This window comes from Stenella coeruleoalba (genome assembly GCF_951394435.1).
Source record: "Stenella coeruleoalba genome assembly, chromosome: 4".
Lineage (NCBI taxonomy): Eukaryota > Metazoa > Chordata > Mammalia > Artiodactyla > Delphinidae > Stenella > Stenella coeruleoalba.
The window spans coordinates 118,669,195-118,688,907 of NC_137149.1; the positions used below are offsets into that span (position 1 = coordinate 118,669,195).

The window sequence follows — 19,713 nt, forward strand, 5'->3', positions numbered from 1 at the left end:
CATAACGTGAGCGGGTGTCATGCAATCAGCTGAAGACCTTACTAGAACAACGACTGACCTCCCCTGGACAAGAAAGAATTCTGCTAGCAGACTGCCTTTGGACTTGTACTGCTACTCTTTCCTGGGTCTCCAGCCTGCCAGCCTACCCTACAGATTTTGGATGTAGCAGCCTTGCCAATCATGTGAACCAATTTCTTAAAATAAATCTCTATATAGCTATGTATCCTGTTGATTCTGTTTCTCTGGAGAATCTTGACTAACACAATACCGTATTTCCTTTTGTCCTTAAAAATACATTATTATTCAATGACTCTTTAAGAAAATTCACATAGGATATCATCATTGGAATACTTATAGCCCGCAATTTCACTGATATTATCCAATTTTGCCATCATTGGTAAGAGTCAATACTGCTATCTCTTTGCAGTCATCTTCTGATTTGTGTAATAATTGTGAAATGTATTAATCTGGTATTGTAGTCTCTTTCCATTATGTGCAAAAATGAAAAATTCCAAAATTCTTAATTGTGTTGCATGAACATTAAAAAAAAAACAAACAACTACATAAACAGTTTCTCCAGATTTCTTTTTGGCAATGCAAACAAACAAAAAGTATTTATCTCACTATTGTATCATTCTTCTAGGCAATGCTGTCATTCTTTAGTTTTCTTATTGTCTTAGTCATTTTTAACATGGTAGGAAAACACTGATGAGTAATAACGAAATAATTCCTAAGATGGTGAAACAGCAAAATGTTTTAAGATATAGGAAAATAGGATCATTAAGATCCCATATCGTGTCTGATTTCCAATGGACCCATATGGTAGTTGCAAGATAACAAGTTTTATTCTATTAAAACCATAAGTAAATTTTCTCACTGGAAGACCTCCAAGAAAGAATAAAGTCATGAAATACCAATCCTTACAAAGAGTTAAAAATGCTCAAATAAAAAACTCAAAAATTCAAACTGGGTCCAATGGACTTGAATACTGAGGATTACCCTCTCAGTTCTGTTTAAAAAAAAAAGGACTTCACATCTGTAAAAGAAAGATAATAAAAGTACTACTAGCTAAGACTGAGCATTAGATGAGCTAATACACATATAAACCACTGTATCTGGTGTATAGTAAGTCCCCAATCTCTGTTAACTATTATAATTAATAGGTTCTACTGAATATAGCATCAGTGATAACATTACTGCAGCACTTCCCCAGACCCTATACTCTGGCTACCTCTCTCCATACTGTGGGGATTTTTCTCTGGGTCACAGACCATCTAAAGATTCCATTTAAAGAGACAGCAAGAGATCATGGAAAGGGACTTCCCTTGTGATCCAGTGGTTAAGAATCTGTCTTGCAATGCAGAGGACACTGGTTCAATCCCTGGTTGGGGAACTAAGATCCCACATGCCACAGGGCAACTGGGCCTGCACGCCACAACTAGAGAGCCCATGCACCACAACTACTGAGCCCACTTGCTCTGGAGCCTGCGCACCTCAACAAAGAGCCTGTGCGCTGTGTGCTGCAACTAAGACCCGACGCAGCCAAAAAATAAATACTTTAAAAAATGCTATTAATTCTTATTTAAAAAAAAAAGAGATCATGGAGAAACAAAAAGGCCTGGATATAAATTCCAATTCTATCTTTTATTTGTTTTGTGAGTTTATAAAAACTACGTAAACTCTCTTGGCCTCAACTTCCTCATCTATAAACAGGGGATAACATTTCTTGCAGCGTTAGATAAATTACATGATATAATGGTTATAAAGCACCTAGCCCATTATATTGAAATTGTGGATACTCAATAATTGCAGCTGTTATGATAACTCAGCTTCCTAAATATTAGCTTCATTCTTCTTTTTGACTGTCTAATGACTCAGTTAGAATTGAATCTCAATGTTTTTCTCAACATTGTCATCTGTAGCCAAACTTTCTTTGTCCAAGATACTAGATATTATCAAATGATTTAATGCTCTAAATTATCTAACTGTGCAAGTTAGAAGTCTGTAGGCAAGGAATTTCTGTACCTTTTGGCTCCACGTGAGGAAAAAAAAGACATAAAAGGAGTCACTTAAGATATTATTAGAAATTGTTAATAATGCTTTGCTGAATACTTATATAGATATATACAGAAAAGTAATTTCATTCTAAAATTCACAATTTTACACTAATGATTTCAGTAAAAGTGTATCACAAATCCAGTCAAGCAAGCTACTCTTTGCTTAGGACATTCAGAGACTACGCAGGAGATTTTCAATAGGTGCCTGAATTTACTTTCTACCCACACCCAGCTATATACATAGCTATGATTCTTTCTAGGCTCTAGCAGGCTGAGTACTCTTTTTCCTTTCCTCTACCAAGTTCCCTTGCCCTGAAACCTCCAGATGACATCTTCTTTAGGGTACAACTGGACCACTATGTTGATAGAAGTCAGCTGGGCCTTCTTGAAAATTATATGAAATATCTTAAAGAACACCACAAGATTACAATTTTATTAAGAATTCAGCAAATCAGAAATGTAACAACTTACCTCTTAGTATACTCCTATTGCCATTTTCATCCCCCTCACCCCCCAATAGTTATTTCAAATCATCTTACATGGAGTTCTAGTGACTTCAAACTCAGGTCAGCAAATGCATCTCCGAGTTGCCTTTGGGTATGCACCATCTGGAAAAGCTGGGTTGACAATGTCTGAGCCAGTTTTAGAATATTTTCATATTTTTTCTTGTTATCTCTTAATATATCAATCTGAGCTTCAAGTTCAAGGTCCACAGTTCTTGATCCACGGCCCAGCTTCTCAGAGATAATCTGTCGAGTGCACTAGAAGTGGAAAGATATACTTTGTTTAGGAAGAAAAAAAGAACAAAAGAAAAAAACAGTAATACAGCAATCCAAAGTGCAAATGCTGGAGCATATGGCATGCACCATTTTTGGCTTCAAACAAGCTAGCCTAACAAACGGAAAACTGTCAGCCCCCTTAGAGGTTCATCAGGACTCAGAAAGTAAATTTTTTTTTTTTTTTTTGCGGTACGCGGGCCTCTCACTGTCGCGGCCCCTCCCGTTGCGGAGCACACGCTCCACACGCCCAGGCCCAGCGGCCATGGCCCACGGGCCCAGCCGCTCCGTGGCACGTGGGATACTCCCGGACCGGGGCATGAACCCGTGTCCCCTGCATCGGCAGGCGGACTCTCAACCACTGCGCCACCAGGGAAGCCCCAGAAAGTAAATTTATCAGACATGTTTTTTAACTATTACTTATTAGAGGAAGTTTTAAGACGTATCTAGCTAGTGTATATACTGCCAGATGAGCTCTCTCACATAATCATATTTCAAGTTTTGTGCACTTTGGTAGATTACTGAAAACAACTGAGATACTTGGCATTGATTTAAGAACAATACTCGACTATTAATATAGGAATAATAAGAATACCAAAATTCTACTCTCCTATTGGTTTCAAATGTTTTTTTTCCTTCAATTTTCCCCTTAAATAGCTGTGTATATGTGTGTGAGTAGGAAGAATGAGGGGAAGAAAGGAAGGAGAAAGAAGAAAGAGGAGGTAGGGAGGGAGGGAAGGGGGGAGGAACAGAGAAAGAGAAAGAGGTAGAGATTACAGATTCCTGAATTCTTCTACTTTTGCCCAGATAAAATTAAATTATGTTATTCTATCTCTGTCCCAGAAATAATGATATAGGAATTTACAATTTTTTAAAGTACCTAACTTTAGAGCACATGAAAATAAGTTTTCTAGTAATTTTTGCTAGAAATAAAAAATTACAAGCAAATTCACTACTCAACAATACATTTTTAGAGTAACAATGTAGGGCATTAATATAATCCTTATCATTTAAATCTAAAAAAATATTCTGAAAAGCAGTAAATAAGTTTTGCAATTTTGAGAATTTGCAAATTTGTTCTTTTATCATGTCTCTCAAAGTTTTGGTCACAGAATTAGTATTTGTTGTAAAAGTTAAAATAATGAATGAAATAAAAATGAAATTCCCCTTCCGTCCTTTAATTTGACTAAATAGTAGAAAAGTATTAATAGTTTGATGGGTAGTAGAGACTCTCCTTTAAACCTATATAATCACATATATAATATTCTTAAAGTAAACATGAGCCCATGCTATGCTATACATAATATCCTGAGCATTTCTTTTCTGAGAACGAATATCTTGAGACTTTTCCTTGTCAATACACATAAATTTATATTTAGCTACTCATATTTTTCTATTTTAAAATTGAAATGAATTCGCTGACACATTCTCTCTTATCATCAACTAAGGATTTTTATGAATAAACATTTTTTATAAAGGAGTTCTTTTTTTAAAAAGCAGAGAGAGGAGGAACCAAGACGGCGGAGTAGAAGGACGTGCTCTCACTCTCTCTTGTGAGAACACCAGAATCACAACTAGCTGCTGGACAACCATTGACAGGAAGACACTGGAACTCACCAAAAAAGATACCCCACACCCAAAGATAAAGGAGAAGCCACAATGAGACGGTAGGAGGGGCGCAATCACAGTAAAATCAAACCCCATAACTAGTGGGTGGGTGACTGACAGACTAGCAAACACTTATACCACAGAAGTCCACCCACTGGAGTGAAGGTTCTGAGCCCCACATCAGGCTTCCCAACCTGGGGGTCCGGCAACGGGAGAAAGAATTCCTAGAGAATCAGACTTTGAAGGCTAGTGGGAATTGATTGCAGGACTTTGACAGGACTGGGGGAAACAGAGACCACACACTTGGAGGGCACACAAAAAGTAGTGTGCGCATTGGGAACCAGAGGAAGGAGCAGTGACCCCAGGGGAGACTGAACCAGACCTACCTGCTAGTGTTGGAGGGTCTCCTGCAGAGGTGGGGGGTGGCTCTGTTTCACCAGGGGGACAAGGACACTGGCAGCAGAAGTTCTGGGAAGTACTCCTTGGCATGAGCCCTGCCAGAGCCGGTCATTAGCCCCACCAAAGAGCCCAGGTAGGCTCCAGTGTTGGGTTGCCTCAGGCCAAACAACCAACAGGGAGGGAACCCAGCCCCACCCATCAACAGTCAACTGGATTAAAGTTTTACAGAGCTCTGCCCACCAGAGCAACAGTCAGCTCTACCCCACCACCAGTCCCTCCCATCAAGCCTCTTAGATAGCCTCATATACCAGAAGTAAGAAGAACTACAATCCTGCAGCCTGTGGAACAAAAACCACATTCACAGAAAGACAGACAAGATGAAAAGGCAGAGGGCTATATACCAGATGAAGGAACAAGATAAAACCCCAGAAAAAAAACTAAATGAAGTGGAGATAGGCAACCTTCCAGAAAAAGAATTCAGAATAATGATAGTGAAGATGATCCAGGACCTCGGAAAAAGAATGGAGGCAAAGATCGAGAAGATGAAAGAAATGTTTAACAAAGACCTAGAAGAATTAAAGAACAAACAAACAGAGATGAACAATACAATAAATGAAATGAAAACTACACTAGAAGGAATCAATAGCAGAATAACTGAGGCAGAAGAATGGATAAGTGACCTGGAAGACAGAATGGTGGAATTCACTGCTGCAGAACAGAATAAAGAAAAAAGAATGAAAAGAAATGAAGACAGCCTAAGAGACCTCTGAGACAACATTAAACACAAGAACATTTGCAATATAGGTGTCCAAGAAGGAGAAGAGAGAGAGAAAGGACCAGAGAAAATATTTGAAGAGATTATAGTCAAAAACTTCCCTAACATGGGAAAGGAAATAGCCACCCAAGTCCAGGAAGTGCAGCGAGTCCCATACAGGATAAACCCAAGGAGAAACATGCTGAGACACATAGTAATCAAATTGGCAAAAATTAAAGACAAAGAAAAATTATTGAAAGAAGCAAGGGAAAAACGAAAATAACATACAAGGGAACTCCCATAAGGTTAAGAGCTGATTTCTCAGCATAAACTCCACAAGCCAGAAGAGAGTGACATGATATACTTAAAGTGATGAAAAGAAGAACCTACAACCAAGATTACTCTACCCAGCAAGGATCTCATTCAGATTCAATGGAGAAATCAAAAGCTTTACAGACAAGCAAAAGCTAAGAGAATTCAGCACCACCAAACCAGCTCTACAAGCAATGGTAAAGGAACTTCTCTAAGTGGGAAACACAAGAGAAGGAAAGGACCTACAAAAACAAACCCAAAACAATTAAGAAAATGGTCATAGGAACATACATATTGATAATTACCTTAAACGTGAATGGATTAAATGCTCCAACCAAAAGAATGAATGGATACGTTCTTCACTGAATGGATACAAAAACAAGATCCATATATATGCTGTCTACAAGAGACCCACTTCAGACCTAGGGACACATACAGACTGAAAGTGAGGGGATGGAAAAAGATATTCCATGCAAATGGAAATCAAAACAAAGCTGGAGTAGCTATATTCATATCAGATAAAATAGACTTTAATAAAAAGTATGTTACAAGAGACAAGGAAGGACACTACATAATAATCAAGGAACCAATCCAAGAAGAAGATATAACAATTATAAATATATATGCCCCCAACACAGGAGCACCTCAATACATAAGGCAACTGCTAACAGGTATAAAGGAGGAAATTGACAGTAACACAATAATAGTGGGGGACTTTAACACCTCACTTACAACAATGGACAGATCATCCAAAATGAAAATAAATAAGGAAACAGAAGCTTTAAATGACACAACAGACCAGATAGATTTAATTGATATTTATAGGACATTCCATCCAAAAACAGCAGATTACACTTTCTTTTCAAGTGCACATGGAACATTCTCCAGGATAGATCACATCTTGGGTCACAAATCAAGCCTCAGTAAATTTAAGAAAACTGAAATCATGTCATGCATCATTTCTGACCACAACGCTATGAGATTAGAAATGAATTACAGGGAAAAAAACGTAAAAAACACAAACACATGGAGGCTAAACAATACATTATTAAATAAGCAAGAGATCACTGAAGAAATCAAAGAGGAAATCAAAAAATACCTAGAGACAAATGACAATGAAAACACGACAATCCAAAACCTACGGGATGCAGCAAAAGCAGTTCTAAGAGGGAAGTTTATAGCTATACAAGCTTATCTCAAGAAACAAGAAAAATCTCAAGTAAACAATCTAAACTTATACCTAAAGGAACTAGAGAAAGAAGAACAAACAAAACCCAAAGTTAGTAGAAGGAAAGAAATCATAAATATCTGCGCACAAATAAATGAAATAAAAACAAAGAAAACAATAGCAAAGATGAATAAAACTAAAAGCTGGTTCTTTGAGAAGATAAACAAAATTGATAAACCATCAAGAAAAAGAGGGAGAGGATTCAAATCAATAAAATTAGAAATCAAAAAGGAGAAGTTACAACAGACACCACAGAAATACAAAGCATCCTAAGAGACTACTCCAAGCAACTCTATGCCAACAAAATGGACAACCTGGAAGAAATGGACAAATTCTTGGAAAGGTATAGCCTTCCAAAGACTGAACCAGGAGGAAATAGAAAATATGAACAGACCAAACACAAGTAATGAAATTAAAACTGTGATGAAAAATCTTCCAACAAACAAAAGTCCAGGACCAGATGGCTTCACAGGTGAATTCTATCAAACATTTGGAGAAGAGCTAACACCTATCCTTCTGAAACTCTTGCAAAAAACTGCAGAGGAAGGAACACTCCCAAACTCATTCTATGAGGCCACCATCACCCTGACACCAAAATCAGACAAAGATACAAAACAGAAAGGAAAATTACAGACCAGTATCACTCATGAATATAGATGAAAAAATCCTCAACAAAATATTAGCAAACAGAATTAAACACCACATTAAAAAGATCGGACGCTGGGATTCCCTGGTGGCGCAGTGGTTGAGAGTCCACCTGCTGATGCAGGGAACACGGGTTCGTGCCCCAGTCCGGGAAGATCCCACATGCCGCGGAGCGGCTGGGCCCGTGAGCCATGGCCGCTGAGCCTGCTCGTCTGGAGCCTGTGTTCCACAATGGGAGAGGCCACAACAGTGAGAGTCCCGTGTAGGCAAAAAAAACAAACAAACATCAGACACCATGTTAAAGTGAGATTTATCCCAGGGATGCAAGGATTCTTCAATATATGCAAATCAATCAATGTGATACACTACATTAACAAATTGAAGAATAAAAACCATATGATCATCTCAATAGATGCAGAAAAAGCTGTTGACAAAATTCAGCACCCATTTATGATAAAAACTCTCCAGAAAGTGGGCATAGAGGGAACCTACCTCAACATAATAAAGGCCATATACGACAAACCCACAGCAAACATCATTCTCAATGGTGAAAAACTGAAAGCATTTCCTCTAAGATTAGGAATAAGACAAGGATGTCCACTCTCACCACTATTATTCAACATAGTTTTGGAAGTCCTAGCAACAGCAATCAGAGAAGAAAAAGAAATAAAATGAATCCAAATGGGAAAGAAGTAAAACTGTCATTGTGTGCAGACGACATTATACTATACACAGAGAACCCTAAAAATGGCACCAGAAAACTACTAGAGCTAATCAATGAATTTGGTAAAGTTGCAGGATACAAAATGCACAGAAATCTCTTGCATTCCTATACATTAATGATGAAAGATCTGAAAGAGAAATTATGGAAACACTCCCATTTGGCACTGCAACAAAAAGAATAAAATAGGAGAGGGGGAAGATGGCGGAAGAGTAAGACACGGCGATCACCTTCCTCCCCACAGATACATCAGAAATACATCTACATGGAACAACTCCTACAGAACACCTACAGAACGCTGGCAGAAGACCTCACACCTACCAAAAGGCAAGAAACTCCCCACGTACCTGGGTAGGGCAAAAGAAAAAAGAATAAACAGAGACAAAAGAATAAGGACAGGACCCGCACAAGTGGGAGGGAGCTGTGAAGGAGGAAAGGTTTCCACACACTAGGAGCCCCTACGTGGGCGGAGACTGCGGGTGGCGGAGGAGGGGAAGCTTCAGAGCTGCGAAGGAGAGCACAGCCACAGGCGTGCAGAGGGCAAGGCGGAGAGATTCCCACACAGAGGATCGGCACCGACCGGCACTCACCAGCCCGAGAGGCTTGTCTGTTCACCCGCCAGGTAGGGCGGGGCTGGGAGCTGAGGCTCGGGCTTTGGTCATATCCCAGGGAGAAGACTGGCGACGTGAACACAGCCTGAAGGGGCTAGTGCACCACGGCTAGCCCGGAGGGAATCCGGGAAAAAGTCTGGACCTGCCGAAAAGGCAAGAGACTTTTTCTTCCCTCTTTGTTTCCTGGTGCGCAACGAGAGGGGATTAAGAGCACTGCTTAAAGGACCTCCAGAGATGGGAGCAAGCCGTGGCTAACATTGCGGACCCCAGAGACGGGCATGAGACGCTAAGGCTGCTGCCGCCGCCACCAAGCAGCCTCTGTGCGAGCACAGGTCACTCTCAACACCTCCCTTCCAGGGAGCCTCTGCAGCCCGCCACTGCCAGGATCCCGGGATCCAGGGACAACTTCCCCGGGAGAACGCACGGCACGCCTCAGGCTGGTGCAATGTCACGCTGGCCTCTGCCACCGCAGGCTCGCCCTGCACTCTGTGCCCCTCCCTCCCCCTGGCCTGAGTGAGCCAGAGTCCCCGAATCAGCGGCTCCTTTAATCCTGTCCTGTCTGAGCGGAGAACAGACGCCCTCCTGTGACCTACAAGCAGAGGCGGGACCAAATCCAAAGCTGAGCCCTGGGAGCTGTGAGAACAAAGAAGAGAAAGGGAAGTCTCTCCCAGCAGCCTCAGGAGCAGCAGATTAAATCTCCACAATCAATTTGATGTACCCTGCATCTGTGTAATACATGAATAGACAAGGAATCATCCCAAATTGTGGAGGTGGACTTCGAGAGCAAGATTTATTATTTTTTCCCCTTTTCCTCTTTTTGTGAGTGTGTATGTGTATGCTTCTGTGTGAGATTTTGTCTCTATAGCTTTGCTTTCACCATTTGTCCTAGGGTTTTACCCATCCAGTTGTTTAAAAAATTTTTTTCTTAATAATTATTTTTTATTTTAATAACTTTATTTTATTTTATTTCTCTTTCTTCCTTCCTTCCTTTCTTTCTTTCTTTCTTTCTCCTCCCTCCTTCCTTCCTTCCTCCCTCGCTCCCTCCCTCCCTTCCTATCTTTCTTTCTACTTTTTCTCCCTTTTATTCTGAGCTGTGTGGATGAAAGGCTCTTGGTGCTGCAACCAGGAGTCAGTGCTGTGCCTCTGAGGTGGCAGAGCCAACTTCAGGACACTGGTCCGCAAGAGACTTCCCAGCTCGACGTAATATCAAACGGCGAAAATCTCCCAGAGATCTCCATCTCAACACCAACACCCAGTTTCACTCAATGACAAGCAAGCTACAGTGCTGGACACCCTATGCCAAACAACTAGCAAGACAGGAACACAACCCCACCCATTAGCAGAGAGGCTGCCTAAAATCATAAAAAGTCCACAGACACCCCAAAACACACCACCAGACGTGGACCTGCCCACCAGAGAGACAAGATCCAGCCTCATCCAGCAGAACACAGGCACTAGTCCCCTCCACCAGGAAGTCTACACAACCCACTGAACTAACTTCAGCCACTGAGGACAGACACCAAAACCAAAGGGAACTACAAACCTGCAACCTGCAAAAAGGAGACCCCAAACACAGTAAGATAAGCAAAATGAGAAGAAAGAAAAACACACAGCAGATGAAGGAGCAAGATAAAAACCCACTAGACCTAACAAATGAGGAAGAAATAGGCAGTCTACCTGAAAAAGAATTCAGAACAATGATAGTAAAGATGATCCAAAATCTTGGAAATAGAATAGAGAAAATGCAAGAAACATTTAACAAGGAACTAGAAGAACTAAAGAGGAAACAAGCAACGATGAACAGCAGAAAAAATGAAATAAAAAATACTCTAGAAGGGATCAATAGCAGAATAACTGAGCCAGAATAACGGATAAGTGACCAGGAAGATAAAATAGTGGAAATAACTACTGCAGAGCAGAATAAAGACAAAAGAATGAAAAGAACTGAGGACAGTCTCAGAGACCTCTGGGACCACATTAAACGCACCAACATTCGAATTATACAGATCCCAGAAGAATAAGAGAAAAAGAATGAGACTGAGAAAATATTTGAAGAGATTATAGTTGAAAACTTCCCTAATATGGGAAAGGAAATAATCAAGTCCAGGAAGCACAGAGAGTCCCATACAGGATAAATCCAAGGAGAAACACACCAAGACACATATTAATCAAACTGTCAAAAATTAAATACAAAGAAAACATATTAAAAGCAGCAAGGGAGAAACAACAAATAACACACAAGGGAATCCCCATAAGGTTAACAGCTGATCTTTCAGCAGAAACTGCAAGCCAGAAGGGACTGGCAGGAAATATTTAAAGTGATGAAGGAGAAAAACCTGCAACCAAGATTACTCTACCCAGCAAGGATCTCATTCAGATTTGATGGAGAAATTAAAAGCTTTAGAGACAAGCAAAAGCTGAGAGAGTTCAGCACCACCAAGCCAACTTTACAGCAAATGCTAAAGGATCTCCTCTAGGCAAGAAACACAAGAGAAGGAAAAGACCTACAATAACGAACCCAAAACAATTAAGAAAATGGGAATAGGAACATACATATCGATAATTACCTTAAATGTAAATGGATTAAATGCTCCGACCAAAAGACACAGACTGGCTGAATGGATACAAAAATAAGACCAATATATATGCTGTCTACAAGGGACCCACTTCAGACCTAGGGACACATACAGACTGAAAGTGAGGGGATGGAAAAAGTTATTCCATGCAAATGGAAATCATAAGAAAGCTGGAGTAGCAATTTTCTTTATCAGACAAAATAGACTTTAAAATACAGACTATTACAAGAGACAAAGTGGGACACTACATAATGATCAAGGGATCAATCCAAGAAGAAGATATAACAATTGTAAATATTTATGCACCCAACTTAGGAGCACCTCAATACATAAGGCAAATACTAACAGCCATAAAAGGAGAAATCGACAGCAACACATAAAGAGTAGGTGACGTTAACACCCCACTTTCACCAATGGACAGATCATCCAAAATGAAAATAAATAAGGAAACACAAGCTTTAAATGATACATTAAACAAGATGGAATTAACTGATATTTATAGGACATTCCAATCAAAAACAACAGAATACACATTTCTCTCAAGTGCTCATGGAACATTCTCCAGGATAGATCATATTTTGTGTCTCAAATCAAGCCTTCATAAATTTAAGAAAATTGAAATTGTATCACGTATCTTTTCCGACCACAACACTATGAGACTAGATATCAATTACAGGAAAAGATCTGTAAAAAATACAAACACATGGAGGCTAAACAATACACTACTTAATAACAAAGTGATCACTGAAGAAATGAAAGAGGAAATCAAAAAATACTTAGAAACAAATGACAATGGAGACACGACGACCCAAAACCTATGGGATGCAGCAAAAGCAGTTCCAAGAGGGAAGTTTATAGCAATACAATCATAGCTTAAGAAACAGGAAACATCTCAAATAAACAACCTAACCTTGCATCTAAAGCAATTAGAGAAAGAAGAACAAAAAAACCCTAAAGTTAGCAGAAGGAAGGAAATCATGAATATCAGATCAGAAATAAATGAAAAAGAAAAGAAGGAAATGATAGCAAAGATCAATAAACCTAAAAGCTGGTTCTTTGAGAAGATAAACAAAACTGATAAACCATTAGCCAGACTCATCAAGAAGAAAAGGGAGAAGACTCAAATCAATAGGATTAGAAATGAAAAAGCAGAACTGCCACTGCAGAAATACAAAAGATCATGAGAGATTACTACAAGCAACTCTATGTCAATAAAATGGACAACCTGGAAGAAATGGACAAATTCTTAGAAATGCACAACATGCCAAGACTCAATCAAGAAAAAATAGAAAATATGAACAGACCAATCACTAGCACTGAAATTGAAACTGTGATTAAAAATCTTCCAACAAACAAAAGCCCAGGACCAGATGGCTTCACAGGCAAGTTCTATCAAACATTTAGAGAAGAGCTAACACCTATCCTTCTCAAACTCTTCCAAAATATAGCAGAGGGAGGAACACTCCCAAACTCATTCTACGAGGCCACCGTCACCCTGATGCGAAAACCAGACAAAGATGTCACAAAGAAAGAAAACTACAGGCCAATATCACTGATGAACATAGATGCAAAAATCCTGAACAAAATACTAGCAAACAGAATCCAATAGCACATTAAAAGGATCATACACCATGATCAAGTGGGGTTTATTCCAGGAATACAAGGATTCTTCAATATATGCAAATCAATCAACGTGATACACCATATTAACAAACTGAAGGAGAGAAACCATATGATCATCTCAATAGATGCAGAGAAAGTTTTCGACAAAATTCAACACCCATTTATGATAAAAACCCTGCAGAAAGTAGGCATAGAGGGAACTTTCCCCAACATAATAAAGGCCGTATATGACAAACCCACAGTCAACATTGTCCTCAATTGTGAAAAACTGAAACCATTTCCATTAAGATCAGGAACAAGACAAGGTTGCCCACACTCACCACTCTTATTCAACATAGTTTTGCAAGTTGTAGCCACAGCAATCAGAGAAGACAAAGAAATAAAAGGAATGCAAATTGGAAAAGAAGAAGCAAAGCTGTCACTGTTTGCAGATGACATGATACTATACATAGAGAATCCTAAAGATGCTACCAGAAAACTACTAGAGCTAATCAATGAATTTGGTAAAGTAGCAGGATACAAAATTAATGCACATAAATCTCTGGCATTCCTACATATTAATAATGAAAAATCTGAAAATGAAATTAAGAAAACACTCCCATTTACCACTGCAACAAAAAGAATAAAATATCTAGGAATAAACCTACGTAAGGAGACAAACGACCTGTATGGAGAAAATTATAAGACACTGATGATAGAAATTAAAGATGATACAAATAGATGGAGAGATATACCATGTTCTTGGATTGCAAGAATCAACACTGTGAAAATGACTCTACTACCCAAAGCAATCTACAGATTTAATGCAATCTCTATCAAAATACCACTGGCATTTTTCACAGAAGTAGAACAAAAAATTTCACAATTTGTATGGAAACACAAAAGACCCCGAACAGCCAAAGCAATCTTGAGAATGAAAAATGGAGCTGGAGGAATCAGGCTCCCTGACTTCAGACTATACTACAAAGCTACAGTAATCAAGACAGTATGGTACCGGCACAAAAACAGAAATACAGATCAATGGAAGAGGATAGAAAGCCCAGAGATAAACCCACGCACACATGGTCACCTTATTTTTGATAAAGGAGGCAAGAATATACAGTGGAGAAAAGACAGCCTCTTCAGTAAGTGGTGCTGGGAAAACTGGACAGGTACATGTAAAAGTATGAGATTAGAACATTCCCTAACACCATACACAAAAATAAGCTCAAAATGCATTAAAGACCTAAATGTAAGGCCAGAAACTATCAAACTCTTAGAGGAAAACATAGGCAGAACACTCTGACATAAATCACAGCAAGATTCTTTTTGACCCACCTCCTAGAGGAATGGAAATAAAAACAAAAATAAACAAATGGGACTTAATGAAACTTCAAAGCTTTTGCACAGCAAAGGAAACCATAAACAAGACGAAAAGACAACCCTCAGAATGGGAGAAAATATTTGCAAATGAAGCAACTGACAAAGGATTAATCTCCAAAATTTACAAGCAGCTCATGCAGCTCAATTTCAAAAAAACAAACAACCCAATCCAAAAATGGGCAGAAGATGTAAACAAACATTTCTCCAAAGAAGACATACAGATTGTCAACAAACACATGAAAGGATGCTCAACATCACTAATCATTAGAGAAATGAAAATCAAAACTACAATGTGGTATCACCTCACACCAGTCAGAATAGCCATCATCAAAAAATCTGCAAACAATAAATGCTGGAGAGGGTGTGGAGAAAAGGGAACCCTCTTGCACTGCTGGTGGGACTGTAAGTTGATACCGCCACTATGCAGAACAGTATGGAGGTTCCTTAAGAAACTCAAAATAAAACTACCATATGACCCAGCAATCCCACTACTGGGCATATACCCTGAGAAAAACATAATTCAAAAAGAGTCATGTACCACAATGTTCATTGCAGCTCTATTTACAATAGCCAGAACACAGAAGCAACCTAAGTGTCCATCAACAGATGAATGGATAAAGAAGATGTGGCACATATATACAATGGAATATTACTCAGCCATAAAAAGAAAGGAAATGAGTTATTTGTAGTGCGGTGGACGGACCTAGAGTCTGTCATACAGAGTGAAGTAAGTCAGAAAGATAAAAACAAATACCATATGCTAACACATATATACGGAATCTAAGAAAAAAATGGTTCTGAAGAACCTAGGGGCAGGACAGGAATAAAGACGCAGACGTAGAAAATGGACTTGAGGACATGGGGAGGGGTAAGCGTAAGCTGGGAAGAAGTGAGAGAGCTGCACTGACATATATACACTACCAAATGTAAGACAGATAGCTAGTGGGAAGCAGCCGCATAGCACAGAGAGATGACCTCGTTGCTTTGTGACCACCTAGAGGGGTGGGAGGGAGACACAAGAGGGAGGGGATATGGGGATATATGTACATGTATCGCTGATTCACTTATTATACAGCAGAAACTAACACAACAATGTAAAGCAATTATACTCCAATAAAGATGTTTAAAAAAAAAAGAAAAAAACGAATTCATTTTGAAAATAATAGGACAAATGGAACAAAATTAAAGGGGCAAGAAGAAGCAAAAGTAAATTATTGCTCTACATAGATCTCCTACTTGGGGGAAGATAATATAATGATAAACAGTGTATAAAATACTGTAAATCACCACCATATAGGTCATGAATTTACAAGATAGTCACTGGGTACTACTAGTATTTAAATAGCACCAGAGCTTTTGTATAATGCAAAAAAAAAAAAAGGAATAAAACAATTTAAGTACAAGGAAAAGAATAATTTCATGGCAGCAACTGATAGATATTACATTAAAAGAGTTATTAAGAGTGAAGGATAGGGAAAAAGGGAGCATAAAAGGAAACACTAGAAATTGAACAGGGGAGACAGATCAAGAAGTAAATAAAGAAGGTAATATGATAAGAAAAATGGGAATGAAAGTTTTAAAGATGCTTTAAGACAACAATTATTAACTTGATAAAGGTATGAATACTGGTGGCACATTCTTAAAACATTTTTAAGAAACATTTAATGTTTAGAAAAGATGCCAAACAGGTCTGAATGCTGAAACTGAGATTATTCTTAAAAAAATAAGATGGACTTCTAAAAGGACCCTATTTTACACTAGGAAAATACAAAAAAAAACAAAAATGATAAACCAGAGTTCATTATTCACAACTGTTCTTGCAGATGAGAATAAATAAGAAAATAAATAAATTTTGTATTCAAAGTATGTGAATAAAATCAGGTAGATTAAAATAATATTTAAGGGACTTCCCCTGGTGGTGCAGTCGTTAAGAATCTTCCTGCCAATACAGGGGACATGGGTTCGAGCCCTGGTCCAGGAAGATCCCACATGCTGCAGAGCAACTAAGTCCATGCTCCATAACTACTGAGCCTGCACTCTAGAGCCCGCGAGCCACAACTGCTGAAACCCGCGTGCCACAACTACTGAAGCCCGCGCACCTAGAGCCTGTGGCTCCACAACAAGAGAAGCCACCACAATGAGAAGCCCGTGCATGCTCACAAAGTGTAGCCCCTGCTCGCTGCAACTAGAAAAAGCCTGCGCGCAGCCATGAAGACCCAACACAGCTATAAATGAGTAAATAAATTAATAATAATAATATTTAAGAAGATAGGTTCAAGGCCTAAACTTAAAATCACTCCTATTACATATTTGGTTTTAATCACCAGACTGCTCTTGGAGCCAAAATTAACAACCAGTAAAGGAGGTACTAATATTCTCTTTTAGGAAAAGCCTTAAAGTGTTTGCTAGAGAACAGAAACAGGCAGAAGAAATTAAAGTTAGAAATCATGTAGGAACTGAAGTCCAAGAAAGAAAGGATCAAAGCCATAGCCAGAATCAAGGTCCTCAAGAGTATGATGGATAACAAGCAAAGTCCTAATTCACCCAAATCAGAATCAATACTTGAAGGATTATCCAAATGACAACGAATGTCCTATATCAGCTCACAATTTGGACCAAAAAGGTCAAAAAGCCACAAGAATAGAGCGTCATATGTCAGTCCAGACACACTGGGCTACAAACTTCATAAAATCATGTAAGCTAGGACTTTCTCTCTTTTGACTTAGACTGAGATATCCAAACTTTTCTAATGAAAAAAAGTTTCAGCTAAAAATAAAGTGATCACTCTGAAGAGAATAACTCTTTCACATAGTACTATGCCATGTGTACACATTATGAAGACTGGTCATTTTTATTAACAGAAAGTCTGAATGTGGTATGTTAATATAGAGATAACTGGAATCTTAATGATTCAACTCAGATTATTGAAGAGGTAAAAGACAGAAGAAAAGGAATACATGATAAACACACACATATAGGAAAAAAAAAAGATAAAGAACAAGGAAAACACAAATTAAATGACATAAGAGAGGAAGGCTAAAATGAGAAAAATTTAATTTGGTAATCTGTAAAATTACTAGGATTTAGTTCAGAAATAAGGCCTGTATTCTTTAGGCTCCAAATGTGTGGATAGAGAATGCCAATGGTTAGAGTCAAATTTCAGGAATAAATGAACAAAGGAATGGCTGAACAGAATTTAATAAATAAATGAATGGAGCTCAGTCTGGTATGAAAGATAAACAAGTGGAATGAAAGGGAGCATGAAGGGGAATTCCAAGCAGTAGGAAAATACAGCCCTGTGAACAAAGTAGTAGAGGTGTGAGAAAGCACAGCTTGTTTAGGAAATATCTGGATAATCTGGTATGGATCACTGGATCCCTGGGTGAAGAGAAGAGCAGCAGGAGATGAAGTTGGAAAGGTAGATGGGGTCAGATCCATGCTGTTCTAAAGACAATGGGGATCGAGTGAAGGATTTTAAGCAAGAATGAACCATGTCAGGCAGAGCAGAATATGTAGGCTAAGAGAATTTGTCAAGAAGCTACTACAGTAATGCGAGAGAGTAATCATATGGCTGTGAAGGGTGAGATGGAGATGAGGGGATAAAGTCAAAGAATATTAAAGAGGCAGAATCCATTTAATAATTAACTAGATACGTGGAATCAGCGAGAAGATGAAGTAGACATTTGAATATTTGGTTGAACTGTTGTGATATGAGGGAATACAAAGGGAAAAACAATACATAGAATGAGAGAAACCATGTCCTTGAGAACAAAAGGGGCAATGAGTAATTAGAATGTCCTGAGTGGGAACAGTTTCGCAGGCATCCACTGATGCCTTTTTGACGGCTACCACTGGCATTTCTCAGTTCTACACTGACATGAACTAAATACTTCTTTGGAAAGATTCAGGTAGCAGTTTCAGGGCACTTTTACCATCTTAAGAATACCTGTACTTTTGTAGAAAACTGCAGATCATACTTTAAAAATACTAACTGAAAGAATGAATTCGCTTTTGTATTACTCTTTAGAAGACACATAAGAGACTCCGTATAAAAATACAGACAATTCCTGACTTACAAACCACTAGGCCCACTACCAATTCACAAATACAGCCAGTGTTAAGGCTAATGCTCTAACTTGAACTGTTAGGGCTTTCACCCACTTAACTATTCTATGAATTCTACCATCTTGTCCCTGTTAAGATTTGAAGGTACTAAGTGGATTTGGGGCTTATCTATTTGTAATACATCAAATATAGTATAGATTAAATAATTTGCTTATTTGTTTTATGAGAATATAAAAAAAAATAACCAACAATTACTCTTAAACAATACAACTAACAACAATAAACTTCTGAAATCCAACTCATTTGCTGTGTGTACAGTTAGTGCTTAGTTATTACAATAAATCAGAGAATTCCAAACTTTGGAAAACTAATATACCTCTTTTGACATTCAGCTGCTATAAAGTATCAAAACCCTGCAGATTGTGACAAACATATCTAGAGCAGCTCTGTATACAGCTAAATGTGCTCCCTCCCAGGCACTGTATTTCTTCTTCAACTATGTTATCTGTCAATTAGTAAGAACTTTAGTAGCTTTTTTTTAAACTCTTGCTACTGACTTTTTAAAATACATTTATGCCAAGATCAATAAGACAAAATACTTCATTTTCTAATTGTATATTTATGTTTAAATAGCATTATTCTCTCCTATATATTCATATAATTGCAAAATAATAATTTGAATAACATACAAATGAAAATTCTTAGAGCCAGATAGGGTAGAAACATTTAAAAAAAAAATTACAAACCTTGTAGGTATTTAGACTCCATTTTCTAACAAGTTCTAACTTTTCCATTGCAGGATTTTTAGTTTCATCTGCTAGAATAACTGGTCCACTTTTTGTCTGCGTTCTCTGGCCGCCTATAAGATCAGAACAAAAGATAAAAATGCAAACCAGATAAAGATAAGTAGAAAGAAAACAAAACACTGATGCTGTTCAAATTAAACTACTTATGCGTTTAAAGAAATAAAAAAGTT

General features: G+C 38.4%; 1 protein-coding gene across 5 annotated transcripts in view; it reads right to left on the bottom strand.

Moving 5' to 3' along the window:
• The window catches only part of ARFIP1 (ARF interacting protein 1), a 135,289-nt gene that overhangs the window by 43,274 nt on the left and 72,302 nt on the right, over window positions 1–19,713 (bottom strand). For all 5 annotated transcript variants that reach the window (XM_079920983.1, XM_079920984.1, XM_079920985.1 and 2 more), the window contains 2 exons: window positions 19,484–19,596; window positions 2,597–2,818 (listed from right to left, as the gene is read on the bottom strand). In XM_079920983.1, coding sequence (XP_079777109.1) covers window positions 2,597–2,818; window positions 19,484–19,596 — 335 coding nt within the window. The remainder of the gene's footprint in view (window positions 1–2,596; window positions 2,819–19,483; window positions 19,597–19,713) is intronic.